The 19,082-nt window shown below is 52.0% G+C and overlaps 3 protein-coding genes and 1 pseudogene across 9 annotated transcripts; 3 read left to right on the plus strand and 1 right to left on the minus strand.

The window, feature by feature from the left end:
* Nucleotides 1–300: 300 nt before the first annotated feature.
* On the plus strand, nt 301–1,717 carry LOC120708070 (annotated as a pseudogene).
* LOC120708069 (auxin response factor 3-like) lies at nt 1,601–7,776 on the minus strand. The gene is made up of 10 exons (XM_039993162.1): nt 7,034–7,776; nt 6,858–6,914; nt 6,190–6,372; nt 6,011–6,095; nt 4,971–5,061; nt 4,728–4,892; nt 4,175–4,291; nt 4,022–4,097; nt 3,091–3,253; nt 1,601–3,007 (listed from the first exon to the last, which is right to left on the minus strand). Exons 1-10 carry the CDS (start codon nt 7,262–7,264, stop codon nt 2,127–2,129), a joined length of 2,049 nt encoding a protein of 682 aa, XP_039849096.1. The 5' UTR covers nt 7,265–7,776; the 3' UTR covers nt 1,601–2,126.
* A 5,532-nt stretch (nt 7,777–13,308) lies between these two features.
* LOC120708071 lies at nt 13,309–14,587 on the plus strand. The gene has a single exon (XM_039993163.1). The coding sequence runs from the start codon at nt 13,388–13,390 to the stop codon at nt 14,255–14,257; it is 870 nt and encodes a 289-aa protein (XP_039849097.1). The 5' UTR covers nt 13,309–13,387; the 3' UTR covers nt 14,258–14,587.
* A 1,288-nt stretch (nt 14,588–15,875) lies between these two features.
* Nucleotides 15,876–18,397, plus strand: LOC120708072 (protein NUCLEAR FUSION DEFECTIVE 6, mitochondrial-like). 7 transcript variants are annotated; one of them, XM_039993165.1, is made up of 4 exons: nt 15,876–16,145; nt 16,256–16,383; nt 17,160–17,196; nt 17,959–18,397. In XM_039993165.1, the coding sequence occupies exons 1-3, from the start codon at nt 15,988–15,990 to the stop codon at nt 17,177–17,179; spliced, it is 306 nt and encodes a 101-aa protein (XP_039849099.1). In that variant the 5' UTR covers nt 15,876–15,987; the 3' UTR covers nt 17,180–17,196; nt 17,959–18,397. The 7 variants fall into 7 exon arrangements, with proteins under 7 accessions (XP_039849099.1, XP_039849102.1, XP_039849098.1 ...); XM_039993168.1 differs by having other exon boundaries at nt 18,144–18,397; XM_039993164.1 differs by lacking the exon at nt 17,160–17,196 and adding an exon at nt 17,691–17,758 and having other exon boundaries at nt 15,878–16,145.
* Nucleotides 18,398–19,082: the final 685 nt, after the last annotated feature.

Below are 19,082 nucleotides of genomic sequence, written 5' to 3' on the forward strand. Positions count from 1 at the left end.
GCAAGCAACTAGTCTACTGCTAGCAATAAACTATGAGCTAGGTGATTACATTGGCTACTGATTCACTAGCTAGTAATACGGCATTAGTTGTTTTTTTTTTTCGAAAGACAATACGGCATTAGTTGTTGACTTGTGCATATAATACACACACTTGCAAGATGAAAATGACAACTACCATTTTCCATGGAACGTCTGCGCGGAGCGACAAGAACCTAGGAACCGATCTTGGATCTTCAAAGGCGAAGAAACGCAGCGCTTCTACAAACACGAACGGCCATTTTGTTTGACCTCAAGCCCAAACGCTAGTCACTTTAGCGAACGAGCCATGGACGCCACCGGCGATCAGCTCATGCATGCGCAGGCCGAGCTGTGGAACCACGTCTTCGCGTACACCAGATCCATGTCCCTGCGGTGCGCCGTCGAGCTCGGCACCCCCGACGCCGTGCACCGCCTCGGCGGCGCCGCAACAGTCGCGGATGTTGCCGCGGCGCTCTCCCTGCCGCCCTCCAGGGCGCCGTACCTGCGCCGCCTCATGCGGCTGCTCGCGCACGCCGGGTTCTTCGTCTTCGACGACGCGGCGGCCCGCTACGGGCTCACCCCGCTCTCCCGCCTCCTCGTGTCCGCGCCCGGCGCGGGTGGGCAGGACCTATCTCCGTTCGCTCTCGCCATGCTGCACCCCATCGTCGTGTCGCCGTCCATGTCCTTGGCGTCCTGGTTTGGCGCCGCGGACGCCCGCACCGCCGCGGCGCGCGTCCCGTTCGAGGCCGCGCACGGTCGCGACCTCTGGGCGGTGGCGAAGGGCGACCGGGAGTTCGGCGCGGCGTTCAACGACGCCATGGCGTGCGACGGCCGGTTCGTGATGGGCGTGCTCGTGCGCGATCACCGCGACGTGTTCCGGGGCCTCACCTCGCTGGTGGACGTCGGCGGCGGGTCCGGCGGAGCCGCCAGGGCCATCGCCGCCGCGTTCCCGCACGTCAGGTGCAGCGTCCTTGAACTGCCGCACGTCGTGGCCAGCGTCCCGCAAGGCGAACGCGGCGGCGCGGAGTTCGTCGCCGGGGACATGTTCGAGAACGTCCCCAAGGCCGACGCCGTCCTCCTCAAGGTCCGGGTGTCCGGCGCCCGCTTCGCTATCACCTCATCACTCTCCTTTACCATGTGAAACTGAACAATGACGTCGCGGTTGCTGACTCCTCCTTGTGCAGTGGGTCCTGCATGGATGGGACGACGAGAAGTGCGTGCGCTTACTGCGGCGGTGCAGGGAGGCGATCCCTTCGAGGGAGGCCGGCGGCAGGGTGATCGTGATGGACCTGGTGGTGCCGTGGTGGGATCGAGCCCGGCAGACGAGAAGGCCACCGAGACGCAGCTACTGTGGGACGTGATGATGATGGGGGTGGTCGGGAGCCCCGAGCGGGACGAGCGCGAGTGGCGCAAGATATTCGAGGACGCGGGCTTCAGCGGCTACAAGATCGTCGCCTTCCTCGGAATCCGGTCGGTGATCGAGGTCTACCCTTGATTTCCTCTAGAACACGCAGGCTATTCTGCACTCTGTTTCTTCAGTCAAATAGCCATTCTCCAACATTCATAAACAGTTCTACACGACTGATCTCCCAGTAAGCTACCAGGAAAATGATTATTCATGCATCCACACACAACGCACCAGAATAAAGGTCCATAAGCAATATGTCTTACGAAGCAATGGTCTTACGTACTGATACAATCACAAGACCTAGGCATGCCACTGCAACCAAGGCTCATGATAGAGCTAAGACACATAACCGGTACATTAAAGCTGACAGACCTTCCCATGAATCTAAATCTGCGAGCGACGTACTTTTAGGGCACATCGTTAGCTTCATCGCACAATGGATATGAAGGATAGCCACAACAAAAGTTACAATGGTGCATATCACGATACACAACCATAATGCTTTGGATGGCCAGGTGAGCCATGCAGAGGAATGGTTCACCAATCATCCTTCCTTGACTTGTGCAGATGCTGATTAACTTGAGCAGACCAATGAAGGGAATGAGGTCAAAAGACAGCTTATGCATACACCGGGGTACTGGGAAAGTAGAACTTGTAATCTGAGTGCTTGAAAATACTTGGAAAGATTACAGAAGTAGCATCACATTCCAAAGGGGGCGGCACAGAGAGCCGGAAGAGCAGCATTCGGGGTGGAGCGGTTGTACCCGAACAAGTCCAGCATCCGTGGATTCTGGCACTCAGCCTCATAACTCACTTCCTTCACGCCATCATCATCAGCTGGCAAGATCTTCTCAGTCAATGAGAAACCAAAAAGCCTGCAGCTAGTTTTGCGAACCTCCCTTCCACCAGACCCTATTTTAGCAGCATCTCCAGGTGCTGAAGTTCTCCTAGCCTCAAATTGATCCAAGCTAATTTGAGCAGGTGTTTCATGCTGTGGCCTGGTCTGAGCTTCCCATGACATATCAAATGGGCGAGGCTGACTGCCATTTGCACCTTCGCGAGCAGCCTTGTTTCCCAGTCCAAGCTGTGACGACAGAGTTTGGTTAAACATATGATTGGGATGAGGTGGGGGCACTTGTGCTGCAGGCGGAGTAGATAGTGTGAGAGAACATTCTTGAGCTGTGGCTGATAATCCATTAACAGCAGCTGGGGTATGCATATAACCATGCAGCCCATATCCGCCTTTCAGTGAACATGCCTCAGACATCATTCCTTGGAACATAGGAACTGCCTGAGAAATTTCTTGACCTTGCAAGACCTCTGAGAATCCAATAGATTCATTGAAGCCTACAGATTGGTAGGTAAAGCCAGAGTTCTGTACTGCAAGTCTGCCTGTTGGACCACTCAACATGCAGCTTCGTGCATTAGTAAGGAACCTACTAGCATCAGAAGATTGAAATTTTGCAACCTCAGCTGTTTGAGGAGCACACGTAACACGATGAGTCCTAAAACCCATCAATTCTTGACCTTGCAAGACCCTGGGTAACTTTCCAGTTTCCACGGAGTCAGTACAACCATTCCCTGCAACATCCAATGCGATAGTTAATTGGCAGCTCAAGGATAGTGTACATATGCACAGACATTAGTCTTGTGCTATGACTTACACATTGTTGGAACGTCCAAATTTCCCGGAGGGCATAACTTGGTTCTTTTAGAACTAGATGCAGACAGAGAATGGGCAGCAGAGACTGAGCCACCAACTATATCAATCTCCCATGGAGATACTCTATCTTGGCCATTGCATTCAGAACCATCCTCCCATCTTACCTGTACAAAAAGACAACACATCAGCAACCTAGTATTACTAAATCAGTATAGCGCTGTTCATTATGAATAGACAGTTATAAATTTAATTATCCTCAGCATGCATAGCATGTATTATTTCTTATATAAAGGGAAGCAAGTCAAACAGCAATTCTTGCTAAACAGCAGACATTTTCGCCAGTATGCTTTGATTGTGGATAAATACTTGCAGCTGAAGTTCAAAACCTCAGAAAGTTTCAAGTTCTTGCGCACATTGTGTGGTTTTAAAGTTTCCGGCACCTGGTAAAGCCATGTTGGTCTTCCCTGTGTAATATTCAGGCTGGTGGTTTGATTTAAGTCTCCTTATAAGCTTGCCTCAGTATAGCATGTATGGTTATTTCTACAAGGTCAAACATGAAACATTGCATATAGCTATCACCCAGTCAACAATAATCAGTTAACAACAGCTCAAGGCTAGTATTCTTCTTGTTGTTGCATTTCTCTTGCGGTGGGGATTATATGCCAAAGTCCCCGCCTTATTTGACGGATCCTTTTTTTGACAGAAAGTCCCCGCTTTATTGGTCGAAGACCTATGATGTTGCATGCAAATTCATTGTTTATTGGATAGCATTCTCCTTTCTTTACTCCCTTAACAAGACTGCAGTAGAAACCATCTTTACCAGAATCCAACCAGTCTCCAAGAGCGGCTACATTTATATAAAATCTTGACAGGCAGCCGGCAATAATTAGATTCAGAGTCTAAAGCTCCATAAGATCAGCAGAAATGCATACCAGCAGGCTTTTCCACTTTGAGCCAGGCCATTTCATGGGATCTACTTCACCAATGCCAACAACCATTCCAGATCGCCTAGAAGGATAGAATGTAAGAAACACGAATGTAATGCGTACAACAAAAAATTAAGTTTAATTGGAAAAGAAACAGACCTTTCACTAACATCTTCATTCTGGCATTGAAAGTTGATCCTCGCTCCAATACAGGTTTGATGGTTGAGGCTCTTAAAGAACTTCCGGTATGGAATTATATATTCTGAAGCAGCAGCTCTGCGGACAAAGGATTCAAATGGAAATCTGTTTATTCTCAACCAACACAGAAGTCTCTCTTTATTAAACATACAAGTCTTCTTTTACAGGAATTCCGAGGATATTTTTGTTATATATTAGCAGGTTACAAAATTCCTATGGTTTGGAGTAACTTTGATAGCAAATTATCATCTCCTGTGGCCTGCCTTGATACTTACGATATATACCAAGAGATGTTAGTCAAGGAAGGATTTAGGCATGGAACATGTTACCAGCAAAGATATGGAAAAGAAAGTTGCTAAAATGGATCAAAGTTTATGTTTTAAGCATGATCACTAATTAACTTTACTATTGATCTTTTTACAGTATGTCATCAACAATGCCATATTGTACCAAGCCAAGATTACATGCTTGATAAAGCATACCAGAACGAATAGTGTATGTTAAATCAACAAACCTTGGATTGTAAGAAATGTGAAAGACACTTCTATGTTTCAAGGAATCATATACAGCAGACAACGTATGTCGCTTTGCACTGTCGCTACTGAATTCTTCAAAAAGGGCCTCATTTTTAAGCTGAACAGCTCTCCTTACGCCCAGCCTTAATTCACCATCATCACCTCTACAAAGGTAACAAAAAACACGTTGGTGAATAAGATACACAATGCACCTATGCCTACCGCATTGTTCATGTGTTTACCGGAGAAATAAGACTGCATCCCCTGAAACCAGTTTCTTCTTATTGACAAATGAACTCCATCCAGTTGTTAAGAGATGCCTACGAGGCTGACCTGGAATGCAAAGCAATTTCATCACTTGCTTGATTTTGAAACAGATGATGATAAAAACAACTCAGGCAACACCAAGATCAGAGATCAGCTGCACCATTATTCCAAATACACTAATTCTTGTAAGAAACAAAACACTGCTCGGGAAAGCAAGTAATCTTCACAAAAAAAAAACTCGACCTGCGAGGGGCAAGCCGCCCCCCGGGCATTAATGTAAGAAGAAGACCTCTCACACAGGCCTAGAAAACCCCCGAACCCCTGCCCCACCCTTACACAGGGGCGCCGTAACCCATACCGTAACCCGTGTGAGAACAGGCCGGGGTGAGCCGGAACCTATTTCCATGTGCTTTGGCGTGTAGGCAGGCGAGGGGATTTTTTTAACCTCAACCTGAAATTCGCTCCCACTGGGAGTCGAACCCAGGACCTGAGGAGTGCTACTGAGGCCACCTAACCAATCCGGCTAGGCACCCTTTCGCCAAGTAATCTTCACTGTGCGCACAATATTCCAAGATAAAAGCACACACATGAAGAAGCTATAAAACACTACTTATACTAGAATGTGAAACAGAATTCATATCAGTCAGATTTTTGCCAATGCAAAACTGAGGGAAAAAAATAGTACCCTGAAAATAGGAATTTTAAAGTGTTGGGACTACATCTGCTACAGATTTCATATTAATTATTAAAATATTCATCCAAGATTTAGCCTAGGTACACGTGTTATAAAAAGAGATAACACACTAACAGAGGTGTTATAAAAAGAGATAACACACTAACAGAGGTTTTAGTGGTGGTCATTATTTGCCTCTGAATAATAAAATTATGTGGAAGCAACACTCATAAGTTCCATATAGAAGTGTGAGACGAAAATTTCACATGAAACATTGTAAACACATATTGTAAAAAGGGCATTGTTCATTTCTTGTCTAGTAAAGTGTAAAACTGATCTCACCCCTATAAATATGACGAAACTTCCACTTGGCTCCATGCAAATCCTTGGCAACAAGCTCTTGAGAAGGCCTGAGTTGATTATAGTCCTACCAAGAACACAGCAACCAAAAGCATTTAGCACCGAAGCACGGGGCAAGGAGCAGTTTTAAGAGCCAAATAGCGCATTGAAAGATATATCACCAGCGGTGGGAAACAGTCCTCAGCAGCTCGGCGAGGAACAGAGAACCCTCCATGCGTGCTTGTGTCAGAGGCAGTGAGCGTTTTGCAGAACATGTGCAGCATCCGGGACTTCCTTTCAGCATCAAAATCCTCCATGTCCTCGTCCCCTTCAACTCCACCACCACGCACATTTCTCCCAAATGCCTGAATGAACAAAATGTGCAGTTGATGCTTGAACTTTTTTATATAAACGTCAAACTATTCTTTTCATATCCCTCAGGAAATTAATCTCGCATTCCGTCTTTGTTCATTATAGCTGACGGCAATAAAGATTCACTAGGTACTGAAATATGCCAATAGTAGTATGCTAGGCATGCTAAATGGAACTACATTACACGTAGATGCCTATTATAACGAAAAATCACCATGAAGACCTCAACGTAGAAAGAACTAAAAATGCCTATTCCATCGATCGCGCCTCTTCCCAAATCAACCTGAGCAGCCAAAGCCAAAAAAGGCACACGCACACATTACGAATGCTCTCCACCACAACGAGAACTGAAAATGGAACAGGCTCTGACACATTTGACACCCCAAAAATCTTATCCAAGCATGGGGAACGTGATCCCTCCCCCGCGGATCCCCGTGAGCACACGAATCCAATCGGGTAATTTCGAGCAGATGTTTACCTCACCCTCCGCCACCAGCGCCAGCCGCGCGTACACCTCGTCCGTCGCCGCATCCGCCTGCACACACAGCCATGCTAGCCTCGTCATAAAAAACAATGGAGCCCCAAAACAGCCGCCGGTCACCTCTAAAAGGCTAAAACACCTCGCAGATATGGAACAGTTCTGCTCGCACTCACGCATAGCTCGATGTCCGCGACGCGGCACACCACGTGCGGCGGCAGGTCCGCCGCGACGTCCCCGCCGCCGGCCGCAGCGATGTGGCCCTGCGGCAGGTACACGACGAGGCTGCCCCGCCGCGGCAGCGCGACCACGGGGCCCGCGCACGCGTGCCACAGGTCCCGGCACACCGCCGGCGGGTGGCGCCGCTCCTCGCCCTCGCCGTCCACCATGTTGAGATCGATGCCCATGGCGCGCGCCGCCGCCACTAGGGTTCCGGCTCCTGCTCCGGTCGCCCGTGCGGTCCGCCGCTCGGCCCCCTCCAGGGCAAGGCGGTTAAAAGACGGAGCCGACCGCGACCCGGCGGGGAGGAGGAGGAGGAGAGGAGGGGGAGGACGAGGAGGATGAGCACCCCATTAATGCCTCCGGGGCCGTCGCGCTCCAGCCATCTCCTTCCCAGTCAGTCACTCAGTCAGCCAGTCAGTCAGGCCCCCCCCCCCCCCCCCATGCCGCTCTGCTCCTGCGGCGACCGCGCTCCCTCCTCCCTTCTCCCCCCGCCTCGGCTGCCGCGATCGATGCCGGTCGCTGTTGCTTCCTGGGCCGCTGCCGGCTGCCGCTGCGTCACTGTGGCTATCCTGCGACGCCCATGCCTTTATGACGCTGCTGTTTCGCGAGCTGCTGCTGGTGATGTGAAGTGAAGCCGAGGAGGGTGCGGTGAGGTGAGGTGGGGATGAGGTGTGCGGGTGGGAGGAAGGGGGAGCCACTGGGGTGGGGTGTGTGAGGGTTCGGGGTGTGACTGTGAGGTGAGGGGATGGATTGGATGGGGTGTTTCCTTGTGCTCCTGGGCGCCGGGTGGGTTTTTTTTAGCCTGCTGCTGGCTGCTGCCGATGCGTTCGCTGCTCCGCTGCGGAGTGGCACCGCGCTGCGCCGCTGTGTGGCGCGCTTACTGGCCGCCGGGCGCGGCCGCATGCAGCAGCCAGCAGCGGCCGGCTGCTGCTTTAGGTGCCACTGTTCCCCAGCCAGGAGGCCACCCGCCAGCGCCTCGGGCAAAGAGAGCACACTGCCGTCCTCTCCCGCATTACTCCGCCTACGGATTTCCTCCTATCCTATCCCTCTTTCTAGGCCTCCTCTTCAGTCCTTGCAACGGTGTGATTTCGAGCTTTTCCTGAGGACGTGGTTTTGACCTGGAATTCGTCTCGGCTCGGTTGATCGGGTTGTAGGCTCGAGCCGAGCCCATCCTGCCTTTCACGGGAGCAGCCGCGGCACTTTGCAGGTGGGGAGTAGCGCTCGTAGTCGGTAGCCCGGGAGATGGTCTGCAGCTGTAGGTCATATGCTGGACAGTCGAAGGGCACGGCTCTGGGTCGGGAGGGGTAGGAGCAGCCGAGCAGAGCTGCGCACCGTGCTGCTTCCGTGCCGAGGCTGGACACGTATTAAATGGTCGCCATGTCTTCGCCGGTGCGCTTCAATGCGAAGCCAGCAGTCGACGGACGGACGGACGGATCTGACACACCCAGTCGCAATCAATGGCCGATAAGTACGTACGCAGGCGCGGTCATGATTAAGCAATGAGTGTGCCTTCTCACCGCCGCTCTTCGCCTCTCGCGCGAGCGCGCCACCGCCTTGGCCGGGCGCCCGGCCTGCCTGCCTGTCCGTTCCGTCTCCGTGCGCGACAGGGAAGAGAACCGGCGCCGCCGCCGGCAAGTAGTAGGAGCGACTGGTGCGCCGTCCGCCTCAGCGCACGCAAAAGCGGCGTGGCGTGGCCATACCCATACGGGAACCGGGGAACGTGGTAGGATCGGCCCGTTCCATGCCCGCCACTACGGGCGGCGGCCACTAGACCCTCCCCCCGTCCACCGGCAGCCGTCGCGTGTAGCGTCTAGCAGACGGTCCAGCCCAACCAAGAAAAACTGCGTACGCCGGGCCAACCGGTCCACCGGACCGCCACTGTTTGGACGTACCGCCGCGCGATGGGCACGGGCGCGCTGCTGCCGGGGGTGGCTTGAAGGTCTGCTGGGGCGCGGCGCAACCGCAGCACGGGATCTGGCCGAGCCGAGGAGAGCCGAGCATCGTGTGGGTAAAACGTAAAAGCGTGAAACCGTAAAAAAAATGGAGAGAGGTCGATTCACCGTGCCGGCCGCCGTGGGGCACCAAAAGGAGGAGCGCAGGAGCGGAGCCGTCGTATCGTGGCGACACACTCCCGCGCCTCGCACCGTTTTACCAACCGGCTTTCACTGTTTACCCGGTCGTGTGGGCCAGCGGCAGCTCTGGCGCGCGCAGCAGCTATCCCGGGGGGCGCTCCGCTCCGCTCCGCTGCACTCCCGTGCACGGCGGCTCACGTTTTCTTCGGGTGACCTGCGCCCGGTCTTCTCTCCCTGCTTCTTCTACCCCCATCTCTCCTTTTTACGGCTTTACCCCACGCCAGCGCTCAGCTTTGCTCGTCTTTTCGGACGCGGAGCCGCTAGGCCAGGCAGCGGCAGAAGCGGACGCGGGGATGGCCGGATGGGGCGACGCCTTTTGCAGCGAGCGACGAGTTCTTCCCGGAGCGCATCTCTCTGCCCTGCCTGCCGATGGCTCATGGCTTTGCCTGTGGGGTCACTGCACTGCACCACCGCACGGCACGGGCCCCGGGTGGCACATCGGGTGACAAGACATAGAGCCGTTCTGCTTGCGCGCGGGCCCCGCGGCGGGTCGCGTCCGCTTTCCCGGTAGGGGGGCTAGGCGTCCACTAGTAGCCAGCCAGGGCGGGGGGCAGTCGGGCAGGCCAGGGCGTGCGTGATTCGTCTGGTCCTCGTCCCCCGGCCGGCCAGGGCAGGGGGGGCTGGCCCGCGCCCCGCGCTCGCGTTCTTTGGATCCGTCTGGCTGGTTGGTTGCTCTCGCCTCTCGTGTTACCGAGGCCCTGTTTGGATGAAAATAGCACAAGTAGCACAAAAATTTTGATCAATAATTAGAGGTACTAAATAAAGGTAATTTACAAAACTAACTCCACAGCGCTGTACTACTTCGCGAGACGAACCTAATGAGGTTTTTAACCGCACAATTCGAGAATGGTTACTGTAGCATCACTATAGCCAATCATCGATTAATTACTATCATTAGATTCGTCGTGAAAAGTTACACCCATCCGTGAAAAGGTTTTGCAAATAAACTTCGTTTAGTACTCCATGCATTGAAGATTCTTTTTTCGGGAATTGTGTGCTAGTAGTACTAGAGCTAAACCAAACAGGGCCCGATGCGCTGCCCCCGGGTGTGGTGTGGTGGGGGTGGACCTGTCTCGGTCTCGGTTAACAACTCTTCACGTGCGATGAAAAGGGCCTCGCGTCTTGAAAATGTAAAGCGGTGGTGTGCTCCTGTCCTCCGGTTCCTTTTGGCACAATTTTGTAACCTTTTTTTTATAAAAGAAGAATTTGTAACCTTTTTCCAGGATAGTTTTGGGTGATTTATACAGTAAGCAAGCACGTCGACATCCAGATTGCAGAGTTATTGGTGTGTTTGTTTTTTTGCGGGTAGTACAGGTATTGGTGTTTTGCCGGGACACTCTTGCCCTCATTAATTGAACAAGTGTCTTGTTCCGGTGGCGGATGCGTTACTGATGGTTCACCAACTGTGTTCCCAAAAAAAAAGATGGTTCACCAACTGTTTCCGACCAGAACAAGAAATCCATGCCCTTTGTATGGTGACCGGTGACCGCGGCTATTTTGTGCAAAATAGGCATGTATACCCCCACCCGCTAATAACCGTGATCAGTCGGAGCCATTACTCGGCAAATTACAGTAGCAATGTCACAATAATTCTCGCTGCGATGAACATGCAGGCCGTTTATTTCCTCTACAACCCACATACTGTGCATTTCCTGAATCCTTAATCCATGGGCATTCGATCAAGGCAACCAATGGCCTAGGTTTCGATCTGGACCAGCTAGTTTTTTTTTTTTTTGGACGAGTTGACCTGCCAGCTATGAAAACTTCTGGGTCCTGTATATAGCAAGGCATAATATGGCCCGTGGCAATGGTCCAAAAGAACATACATGGGAATTGGCCTAATGGCACATTGTTAAGGCCCAAAAATCAGGTTCCAGTGGGCCGAATCCCTATCTTGGACCGAACAAATATTGGGTACAGAATTTCTGCCAATCCTATATATCTTCCGGAAGATTTTTTTTCTTCTCTACATTCCATTGTTTGAGATTCGTGCAAAACAACCATAGCCCTTGGATCTAATTCAAACCCTAGCTTCCTCTCTCACCCCACGGCAGCTCCTGCACGCTCTTTGCCGCCGCCACTACCTGGTCTGCCTCCGCCGCGATTGCTGCACCTCCGCCGCCGCTGCTCCGCTCCGCCGCTGCCGTCGGCCGCCCAAGCCGTGCGCCCGCGCCGGCCCCGCCACTGTGCAGCCAGCGCCGGCGCGTGCCCTGGCATCACCTGCTCCGCCTCAACTGCTCCGCTCCGCCGCCACTGTCGGCCGCCCACGCCGCGCGCCCGTGCCGGCCCAGCCGCTGCTCGCACTCCGTCGTGCCGCCTTGCCACCGCTCGCCGGCGCCGGAGAAGATGAGAAAAAAAATATGATTAAACATTTTTCAAATATTGATTCAATATTTTCGAAATACAAGTTCAACATTTTTCAAACTTAAAATGTTGGCTCAATATTTTCAAAATATTAGTTCAGCATTTTTTTTCAATAAATGAGTTTTAGTGGGCTTTATAGATAAGTTGCTTAACTATCTTTCAGAAGATGTATAGGAGCTCCCCATAATTTCCCGTGCTTGGTTTTAGTGCTTGCCCTCTGACATTATCGAGTTGGGCCGAAATGTTTTTTTTTGAAAATTAGTTGGGCCGAAATGTACAACGCCAGCTCTGGGCTCTGGCCATTTCATTCGAGCGATCCTGCACGTGGCTCGCGCGAGGTCGGGTGCGCCGTTTCCGATGGGAGAAGAAGCCGGAAGCGGCGGCGGCCAGCAGGGGCGAGCGCGAGTGGCGCGGCGAGCAACAGCACCAAAACTCCGCGAGGAGCGCCGGACTGACTCCGAGTCATTTGGTCAAGACGGTGCCAGCACCACAACTCCACTAGGGAGTGGCCGGAGTCGACGGGGAGTGCTCTGCGCAGGCACAATCGCGAACGGCGCAGCTCGATGCTGCTGCTATCCGCCTATCTTCTCAACCAAAGGCAGGGGTAGTAATCCGGCGAGAGAGAACGGGGACAAGAAAAGAGAAGGAACGCAGCTGCCGGCTGTTTGCCGCTTTGGGCACCAATGATTTCATGTGTCGTCAATCTAAAAGGGCCAATCTTTCCTTTTTCTCTTTTAGAAAGAGAGGCGCTTTCGCTCCGAGATCTGTGCTGGCATGACTTGATGTCTTGACAGTTGACAAGAGCCCTGCTGGAGTCTTGTAGTAGTAAATTGTAAGGACTGTCACTGCTTGACGATCTGTGCCTCCTCGTCTGAACACGACGCACATATGCTGCTCTCACATGAGTGCTCCCGATAACAGACCTGGTAAACCAAACATTGTTGGGCGTCGCTTGGAACCAAAGCATACGCATTGCAATCGCGTGACACCAACTCGAGCTCATGATCAATGACCACGTGGAGCGAGCGACGGGCATTTAAAATCTCACGCTGCCGAGATGCTGCCCACGGTCCAAAATTAACCCCCAATCGCCTGCGCCCCTATTCATACCTCGCGAGCCATGACTTCCATCAATGCCAGGCCCTCTGCGTGCACCAAGAGCCCGTTTAGTTCCAAAAACAAAAAATTTTGGATGTCAAATCGACACTTTAACCAGATGTCGGGAGGGTTTTTCGGACACTAATTAAAAAACTAATTTCAGAACTCACTTGGAAACTGCGAGACGAATCTTTTGAGGCATTTGACCGCATCATTAGCACATGTGGGTTACTGTAGCACTTATGGCTAATCATGCACTAATTATACTCGAAAGATTCGTCTCGTCGTGTACATCCTAACTGTGTAATTAGTTTTATTATTTAATTACATTTAGTGCTTCATATTCAAAGGGAAGTTGAAAATTTTTGGGAACTAAACGGCAAATTCCATCATGCACACTGCGTCAGGGAGGTGCGCGCGCTCTCTCCACCCGCCCTCCACTCTGCCCGCGATCACCGCCGCTCGGCCGCTCCCCCAACCCGATCACCCTGTCACCCCTCACTGACTCATTTCATTCATCTCGTCCTGTCCAAGATGCCCCATTTGCTTTCTGACACTGCTCGGCGCAACAACCCGATTGCCCCACGCAGCCGGTGGTCCCTAGATCGGCGCCGGCTATAAATAAGTGGGGGCGCACCGGAACGCACACAGTGCCGGATCGTGGTAGCTAGTGGCTCGCTAGCCAACACGGCCACCGACGCTCCTTCGCCCCCGATGGCTTCCCCTGCTCGCCACCTCTTCCTCGCCGCATTAGTGGCCGTGCTCGCCGTCACGGCGGAAGCGTGGGGCGGTGGCCGCTTCTTCTTCAGCAAGACCACGCGCGCCGACCCCGCCGTCGAGCCTGAGAAGGCTGCGGCGGCGGACCCTAATGCGGCGCCGGCGTTCTCCCGGCCGTCGACCGGCGGCAGCGGCCGCGGGTACGGGCTCTACGGCCGCCCCGAGGAGAACTACCCGCCGAACTACTTCCGCCGCGGCGTGCACCGCAACGCCGAGAAGCTGACGACGGCGTCGGCGGCGGCCGACGTGCCGGCCACCACCCGCACGACCGAGGAGCCGCCGGTCCCCGCGGGAGGCGGCCGCGGCGAGCGCGCCCAGCAGTACCCGGAGGACGGCAGCGGCAGGGGCCGCCCGCCGACCAACGTGCCGGCCACCACTTCGTATACCGAGGAGGAGGCGGCCCCCGCGCGAGGCGCCGCCGGTGACCTCGACGGCGTCCAGCCCTACCCGGAGGACGGCAGCGGCAGGGGCCGGCCGCCGTGGTACTACACGGCCTTCCGCGGCGGCAGCAGGCGGCAGCAGGGGCAGGACGACCAGCAGCGGGGCTACGGGATGAGCGACACGCGGCTGTACCAGAACGGCCGGTACTACTACGACGTGGACGCCGGCAGGTACGGCTACGGCCGCGAGTCGAACCCCATGCGGGCGCGCCCCGAGGCCGAGGAGGAGTTCGCCGGCTCCGGGTACGGCAGGCGCGGGGGCTACGGCAATGCGGCGGCGGGTTACCCGCGGTACGGCAACGACGACGAGTTCAAGAACCCGAACAGCTTCCAGGAGGAAGGCCGGAACGGACGATACATTCCATGAACATGAAGCGAAGACGACGATCAAAGCCTTGTACGAGTAAGTTGTAACGTGCGCTGCCGCTTCCAGTAGTGATCGTATTCGCGTGCTCCGTTTTTCAGTTCGCCAGCTAGCTGCTTGTTTACTACGAGTAATCTCGCTTGGGATAGCTGCTCCTTGTTTGGTACGAGTACTTGGGGAAGAGCCAGCTAGCTGCTCCTCCTGCCTGCAGTTCGCCATGGTGACGCAACCAATGAATGATAAGCTCTCAGTGACTGTGTGTCTGTACTGTACAATGCAACGTGTACTGTATTGCAGATCAAAATGCTATCCACCCTACTATATTCATCTGTCGGTGCTCGATGAGTATGATTGATATTGTGCATATTATTGTGTAATATGTCGGTTAAAAAACTTTTTTTTTGCACGAACGCACTGGATGGTTTTCATTGCGTGGATTCGTACCCAGTACTGTTGACGTTTTCACGTCACTACGTACCCCCTGGATAGATCGCAATTATTTCAACAGGCAATGGGTCGAACGACATGTAGTCCATGTCCATCATTTTGACGTTCCTGCTGCGTGCGTGCACGACAAAACTGCTGACTGTTGAACGCTTGGATCCATCTTGTTAATGCTGCACCAACCAGCAGCCAAATAATCCATTAGTACCTTGCACCAACTTTTCGTACTCTATTGGAAAACATTTCATGCGTCTGCAAAGGAAAAAAAAAAGAGCAATAACCTTTTCGTCCTCGAAGAGGCATGATTGATAAAAAAAGCCCCGCTCTTTAATATCGCACGAACACCTGAGTACCTCGCTCGTCTTAATTTTATTTTTCTTTTTTAAAAAAAGAATGACAAGATCTAAGGCCATTGTTGACATTTTCACTGCCCGCCGGCTACCATGATTTCGTTCAGCGGGCAGGGGCAGTACGACATGCATCGCCGTCGCCGGCCATAATTTTGACGGTCCACGGCGCATGACAAAACTGTTGACCGTTGCTGGACACCCAGCTCGTTACACCAACCAGCGTCACGACGTACCTGCTGCCACTTTATTTGACGCAACAGATCCTTCGGCCCATTAAACTCGATCTGCAGCCCAGGACATGTTCAGGCTCGGCTGAAAAGTGCCTTTCAGGATGATCACAGCCAGCTGCTGTTCTTGCGGCTCAGCAGCAGCTAGCAGTGCCAGTCACCTCTATAATTGCATTTGGGGGCGTGGTATTTGCCGTGTACGTGTGTTGGTTAGGCCGCCAGTCAGGATGAGAAAGGCAAGGAGGACAGGAGCTACTAGCAGCAGCACAAAAGGTGCTCTCCCTCTCCTGCCTACTAGGCTTAACTTTGCTGTCCGGTTGGTGACGCGCATGGACCACGAGAGGTAGGTTGGTGCGACGCTCCTCCCCACGCACGACCGCTCGTCTCGGCAAGATTGCCGTGCAGCACAGCAACTCACGTACGAAAAACACACGGAAATCTCACGGGATCACGACCAGGTTAAAAAAAACCCCGGAAAACCGAGCGCCAGGCCCGTTCGCCATATGGGCCATCTACATCTAGCCAAACCCCCCAAAAGCTGCAAGAAAAAAAAGACCGGCCCAGTTTCGGGCGGGAGAGAGATCTCTCTCCTTCCACGAGAGCGCCACCGCCGTCTCGCCAAGCCCACCACGGTTGTAGGGTTTATTGGCATCTCTCTCCGCTCCTGCCGTGCCCCGCCACCACAGAGCAGAACACCGCACCCGCCGCCGAAATGGCCGCCGCCGCCGCCGCCGCCGCCGCCGCGAGATCCTTCCTCCGATCCAGCCCCCCCTCGTCGCTCCGCAGTGCGGCGGCCAGAGCCGCCTCGCGTGCGGGGCCGGCTCCGCTGCCGAGGCGGATGCCCACCTCTGCCCCCCGCGTCCTCCTAAGGTGCGCGCCGTCTTAGGTTCCGGGCCCGTGGAACTGTCGTCGTTCTGTTCCCCATTTTGCTATTTTTGGGTGATTTTTTTTGTTCTGATGTCTTTGGTTCCGATCTGTAGGTCGCCGGTGGAGATGAGCAGCGTGTGTCTGGAGTCCCTGATGCCCATGCACAGCGCCACGGCTTCGGCGCTCATGACGTCGCTTCTCGCCGCCCCGGCTTGCAAGGGATTCGGTTGGCTCTTGGAAGGTAATTTGCCCCTGTCTCAATGTCACGACTTTGTTTAGTGTTAGTATATTAGTTACAGCTATGAAACAAGTCTGTTTTTTTTCCCCACTCGCCAGTCATATAGGAAAACTAAATTACAGACGCATGATTCTCAGATCATTTGAAGTAGCGATAAGAATTTGATTTTTGTTTGGGGTAGTTTTGGTACTTAAGCATGCTGTTTTCAGCAGCAAGTTAGCGGAGAAAGTTAATTTCATATATCAAAATGAACAGACTAAACGCAAGCCCCCTCAACCTAATTCTTCTACTCCTGGGTCAAATATTTGATTCAATTTCAATGAATATGAGTTCGCATTGCTCTGACTAGACCACCCATAGTATCGAAGTTCTGCGCAAAACAATATTTGATTCTTTATAGGGTGTCCTAATAAAGCCTATTGTAAACACTGCAAATATGTTGCTTAATGAGATCACCTGATAGAACCAACAGTTTTAAATTTGTTTGTAGCCCTTGGTTTCAATTCCATAAGATATTTTTCATGCTCTACCTATATAACACGTAGTGTTACCCAACGAAGCTTATTTTTCTAGTTAGATGAATGGTTTTGAAACATTTCTATATGAACATGGGTAGGAAAATGTGGCACTCATGCAGTTCCTAGTGTTCCTCAAGTCCTCAGCTTGTAACCACCAATCCATTATGGAAACATACACATTTTCTATTTCAAAATTGAAATATGATAATAAAGTTTCCATGTTGAAATCAATCTTATATTTCCACATGGCCCTTGTTGTAGGTCAAGATGAAACTAGATGAACTTCAGGGCCCAAAAGGTGAATAACTATAAAGATGCCATCACTAATAACTGTTGGTGGCTAGGTTCCATCACTAGCTTGTGCGTCGGAATTATTTGTGGAAGAAGAGCTTGTCATCTTTATTTTATGGAACTGCGTCTAAATTCTTGTATTGTGCATATTTACATTAATATGTAAACATGCAGCACAATATGGAAAAAAAAGAACTCTGCGATGTTATGATGTATTGAGCAATTTGAGCTAGGTCCTTTTTTATTGTTCCTTGTATCCTTGCTAAATGATTTGGCCTAGAAGTCTTGTGCCACAATTTGTGTGCTTGAGCTATCTGTTATTGAAGTTTTGGCAATGCGAGAGATTTCTTTCGCAAATCGAGTTATGCCCGTAGTTTTGTTGAAGTCGAAGTATACATGAATTCAGCATAAGAAAAGAACACTTCTAAATTTGAATGTAACATCATCATTAATTATAAAGTTGAGTTAAAAGAGGGGACTGATTCTTTTGTATTGGCCCAGCTGGCAATGATGACGTGTGATCTAGGTGGAACGTAGCAGATTATTATCCCTTCACCTCATATCTACAGGTCTGGCCTGATTTTAAGGAACATCAATGATGCCATATGTTTATTACAAATTTCTATTAATATTCCATGTTCTTACAAGATGCCCTCTGTGCCAGCTGATTTTTATAGAAATAATGAATAACTAGGCTATTAGCCTCATTAAAATATGCTTATCTTTGTACAGTATTTGTTTTCTTGACTTTTATTGTATATCTCTATAGGCCTGTGATTAGTGCGTTGGAGGTCATCTTGGATGAAGACTAGACCATGCTTTTATTTGCCATCTCTGTTACCTTGGTTTTATCCATGATAAATGGACACAATAGAGAAGTAGCTTTTATTGCTGTTAACTTTTATGGTGTCAATTAAGAGCTGGAGCTCAGGTTATTTGTATTTCTATTTGTAGATGGATGATTTGTCATTATTGGGGCTCTGCAGTGATGCTAGCTGGTGAGGATTATGGACTACCACCTCATGAATTTAAAGTACCTGTTTGGCGTCTCAGTTACCATGCGCTCTGTCCTCTGGGATTCCAGTTTGTATAAGATTTTACAGAATTATTCTTGAGATTCATTGGTGGGTATCCAATAGATTTTTGGTCTTGACGACCTGCTTGATTAACAGATCTGGAATGAATAAATTTGACAGGGAGTTTCTGCAGATTTTTGTGGTTTACTCTAGGGTCTTGGCATAGTACATTCAATTGACAATGTGGCAATGTAGCATCTCGAAGTTAGGGATGCGAATTATCTGGATCGCAAGGTTTCTCAAGTTAGGGATGCAAATTATCTGGATCGCAAGGTTTCGGGATGTTGAGCTGTAGAATAGAAATGCACATTGGTACGCTGGCGCACTTCACCGGCCTTGGGCCGGGCACGTCTGGGCACCGCCTCAGGTGATGAAATCACTATCCATCACCTGAAGGAGGTGTGGAGTGCGGCCCATCGGCTCATATTTCTTCCTCCGCCCATCATCTTCCTCCTGATGCCTTGCACCCGCCGCTCAGCCCCTTCCCCACTCCACCGGCGTAGGCGGGCTCGGGTCCCATTGGAGCTCCGGCCGACCTAACACGCCTGCGCCGGCCGCCTCTTACCATCACCGCCTCGTCTCGCCGCCACGGCCGCCTTCATCCACCGACCACTGCCATCTTTGCGTCAACTTCCCCTCCTTGGTGCCATCTCCCACCGCCACCGCGCCTCGCCGCCTCGCGCTCACCTCCTCCAGGCCGGCCTGCCGCCGCCGGCTCTCCCTCTATGGCCGGCGATGAGCAGCAGCTCCGGCAACCCCAAACCCAGAAGACCCCGAACCCAACCGTAGCCATGGCGGGCGAGTAGAGCACAACTCG

The sequence above is a fragment of the Panicum virgatum genome, chromosome 5K (genome assembly GCF_016808335.1).
Source record: "Panicum virgatum strain AP13 chromosome 5K, P.virgatum_v5, whole genome shotgun sequence".
In the NCBI taxonomy this organism is placed as follows: Eukaryota; Viridiplantae; Streptophyta; class Magnoliopsida; order Poales; family Poaceae; genus Panicum; species Panicum virgatum.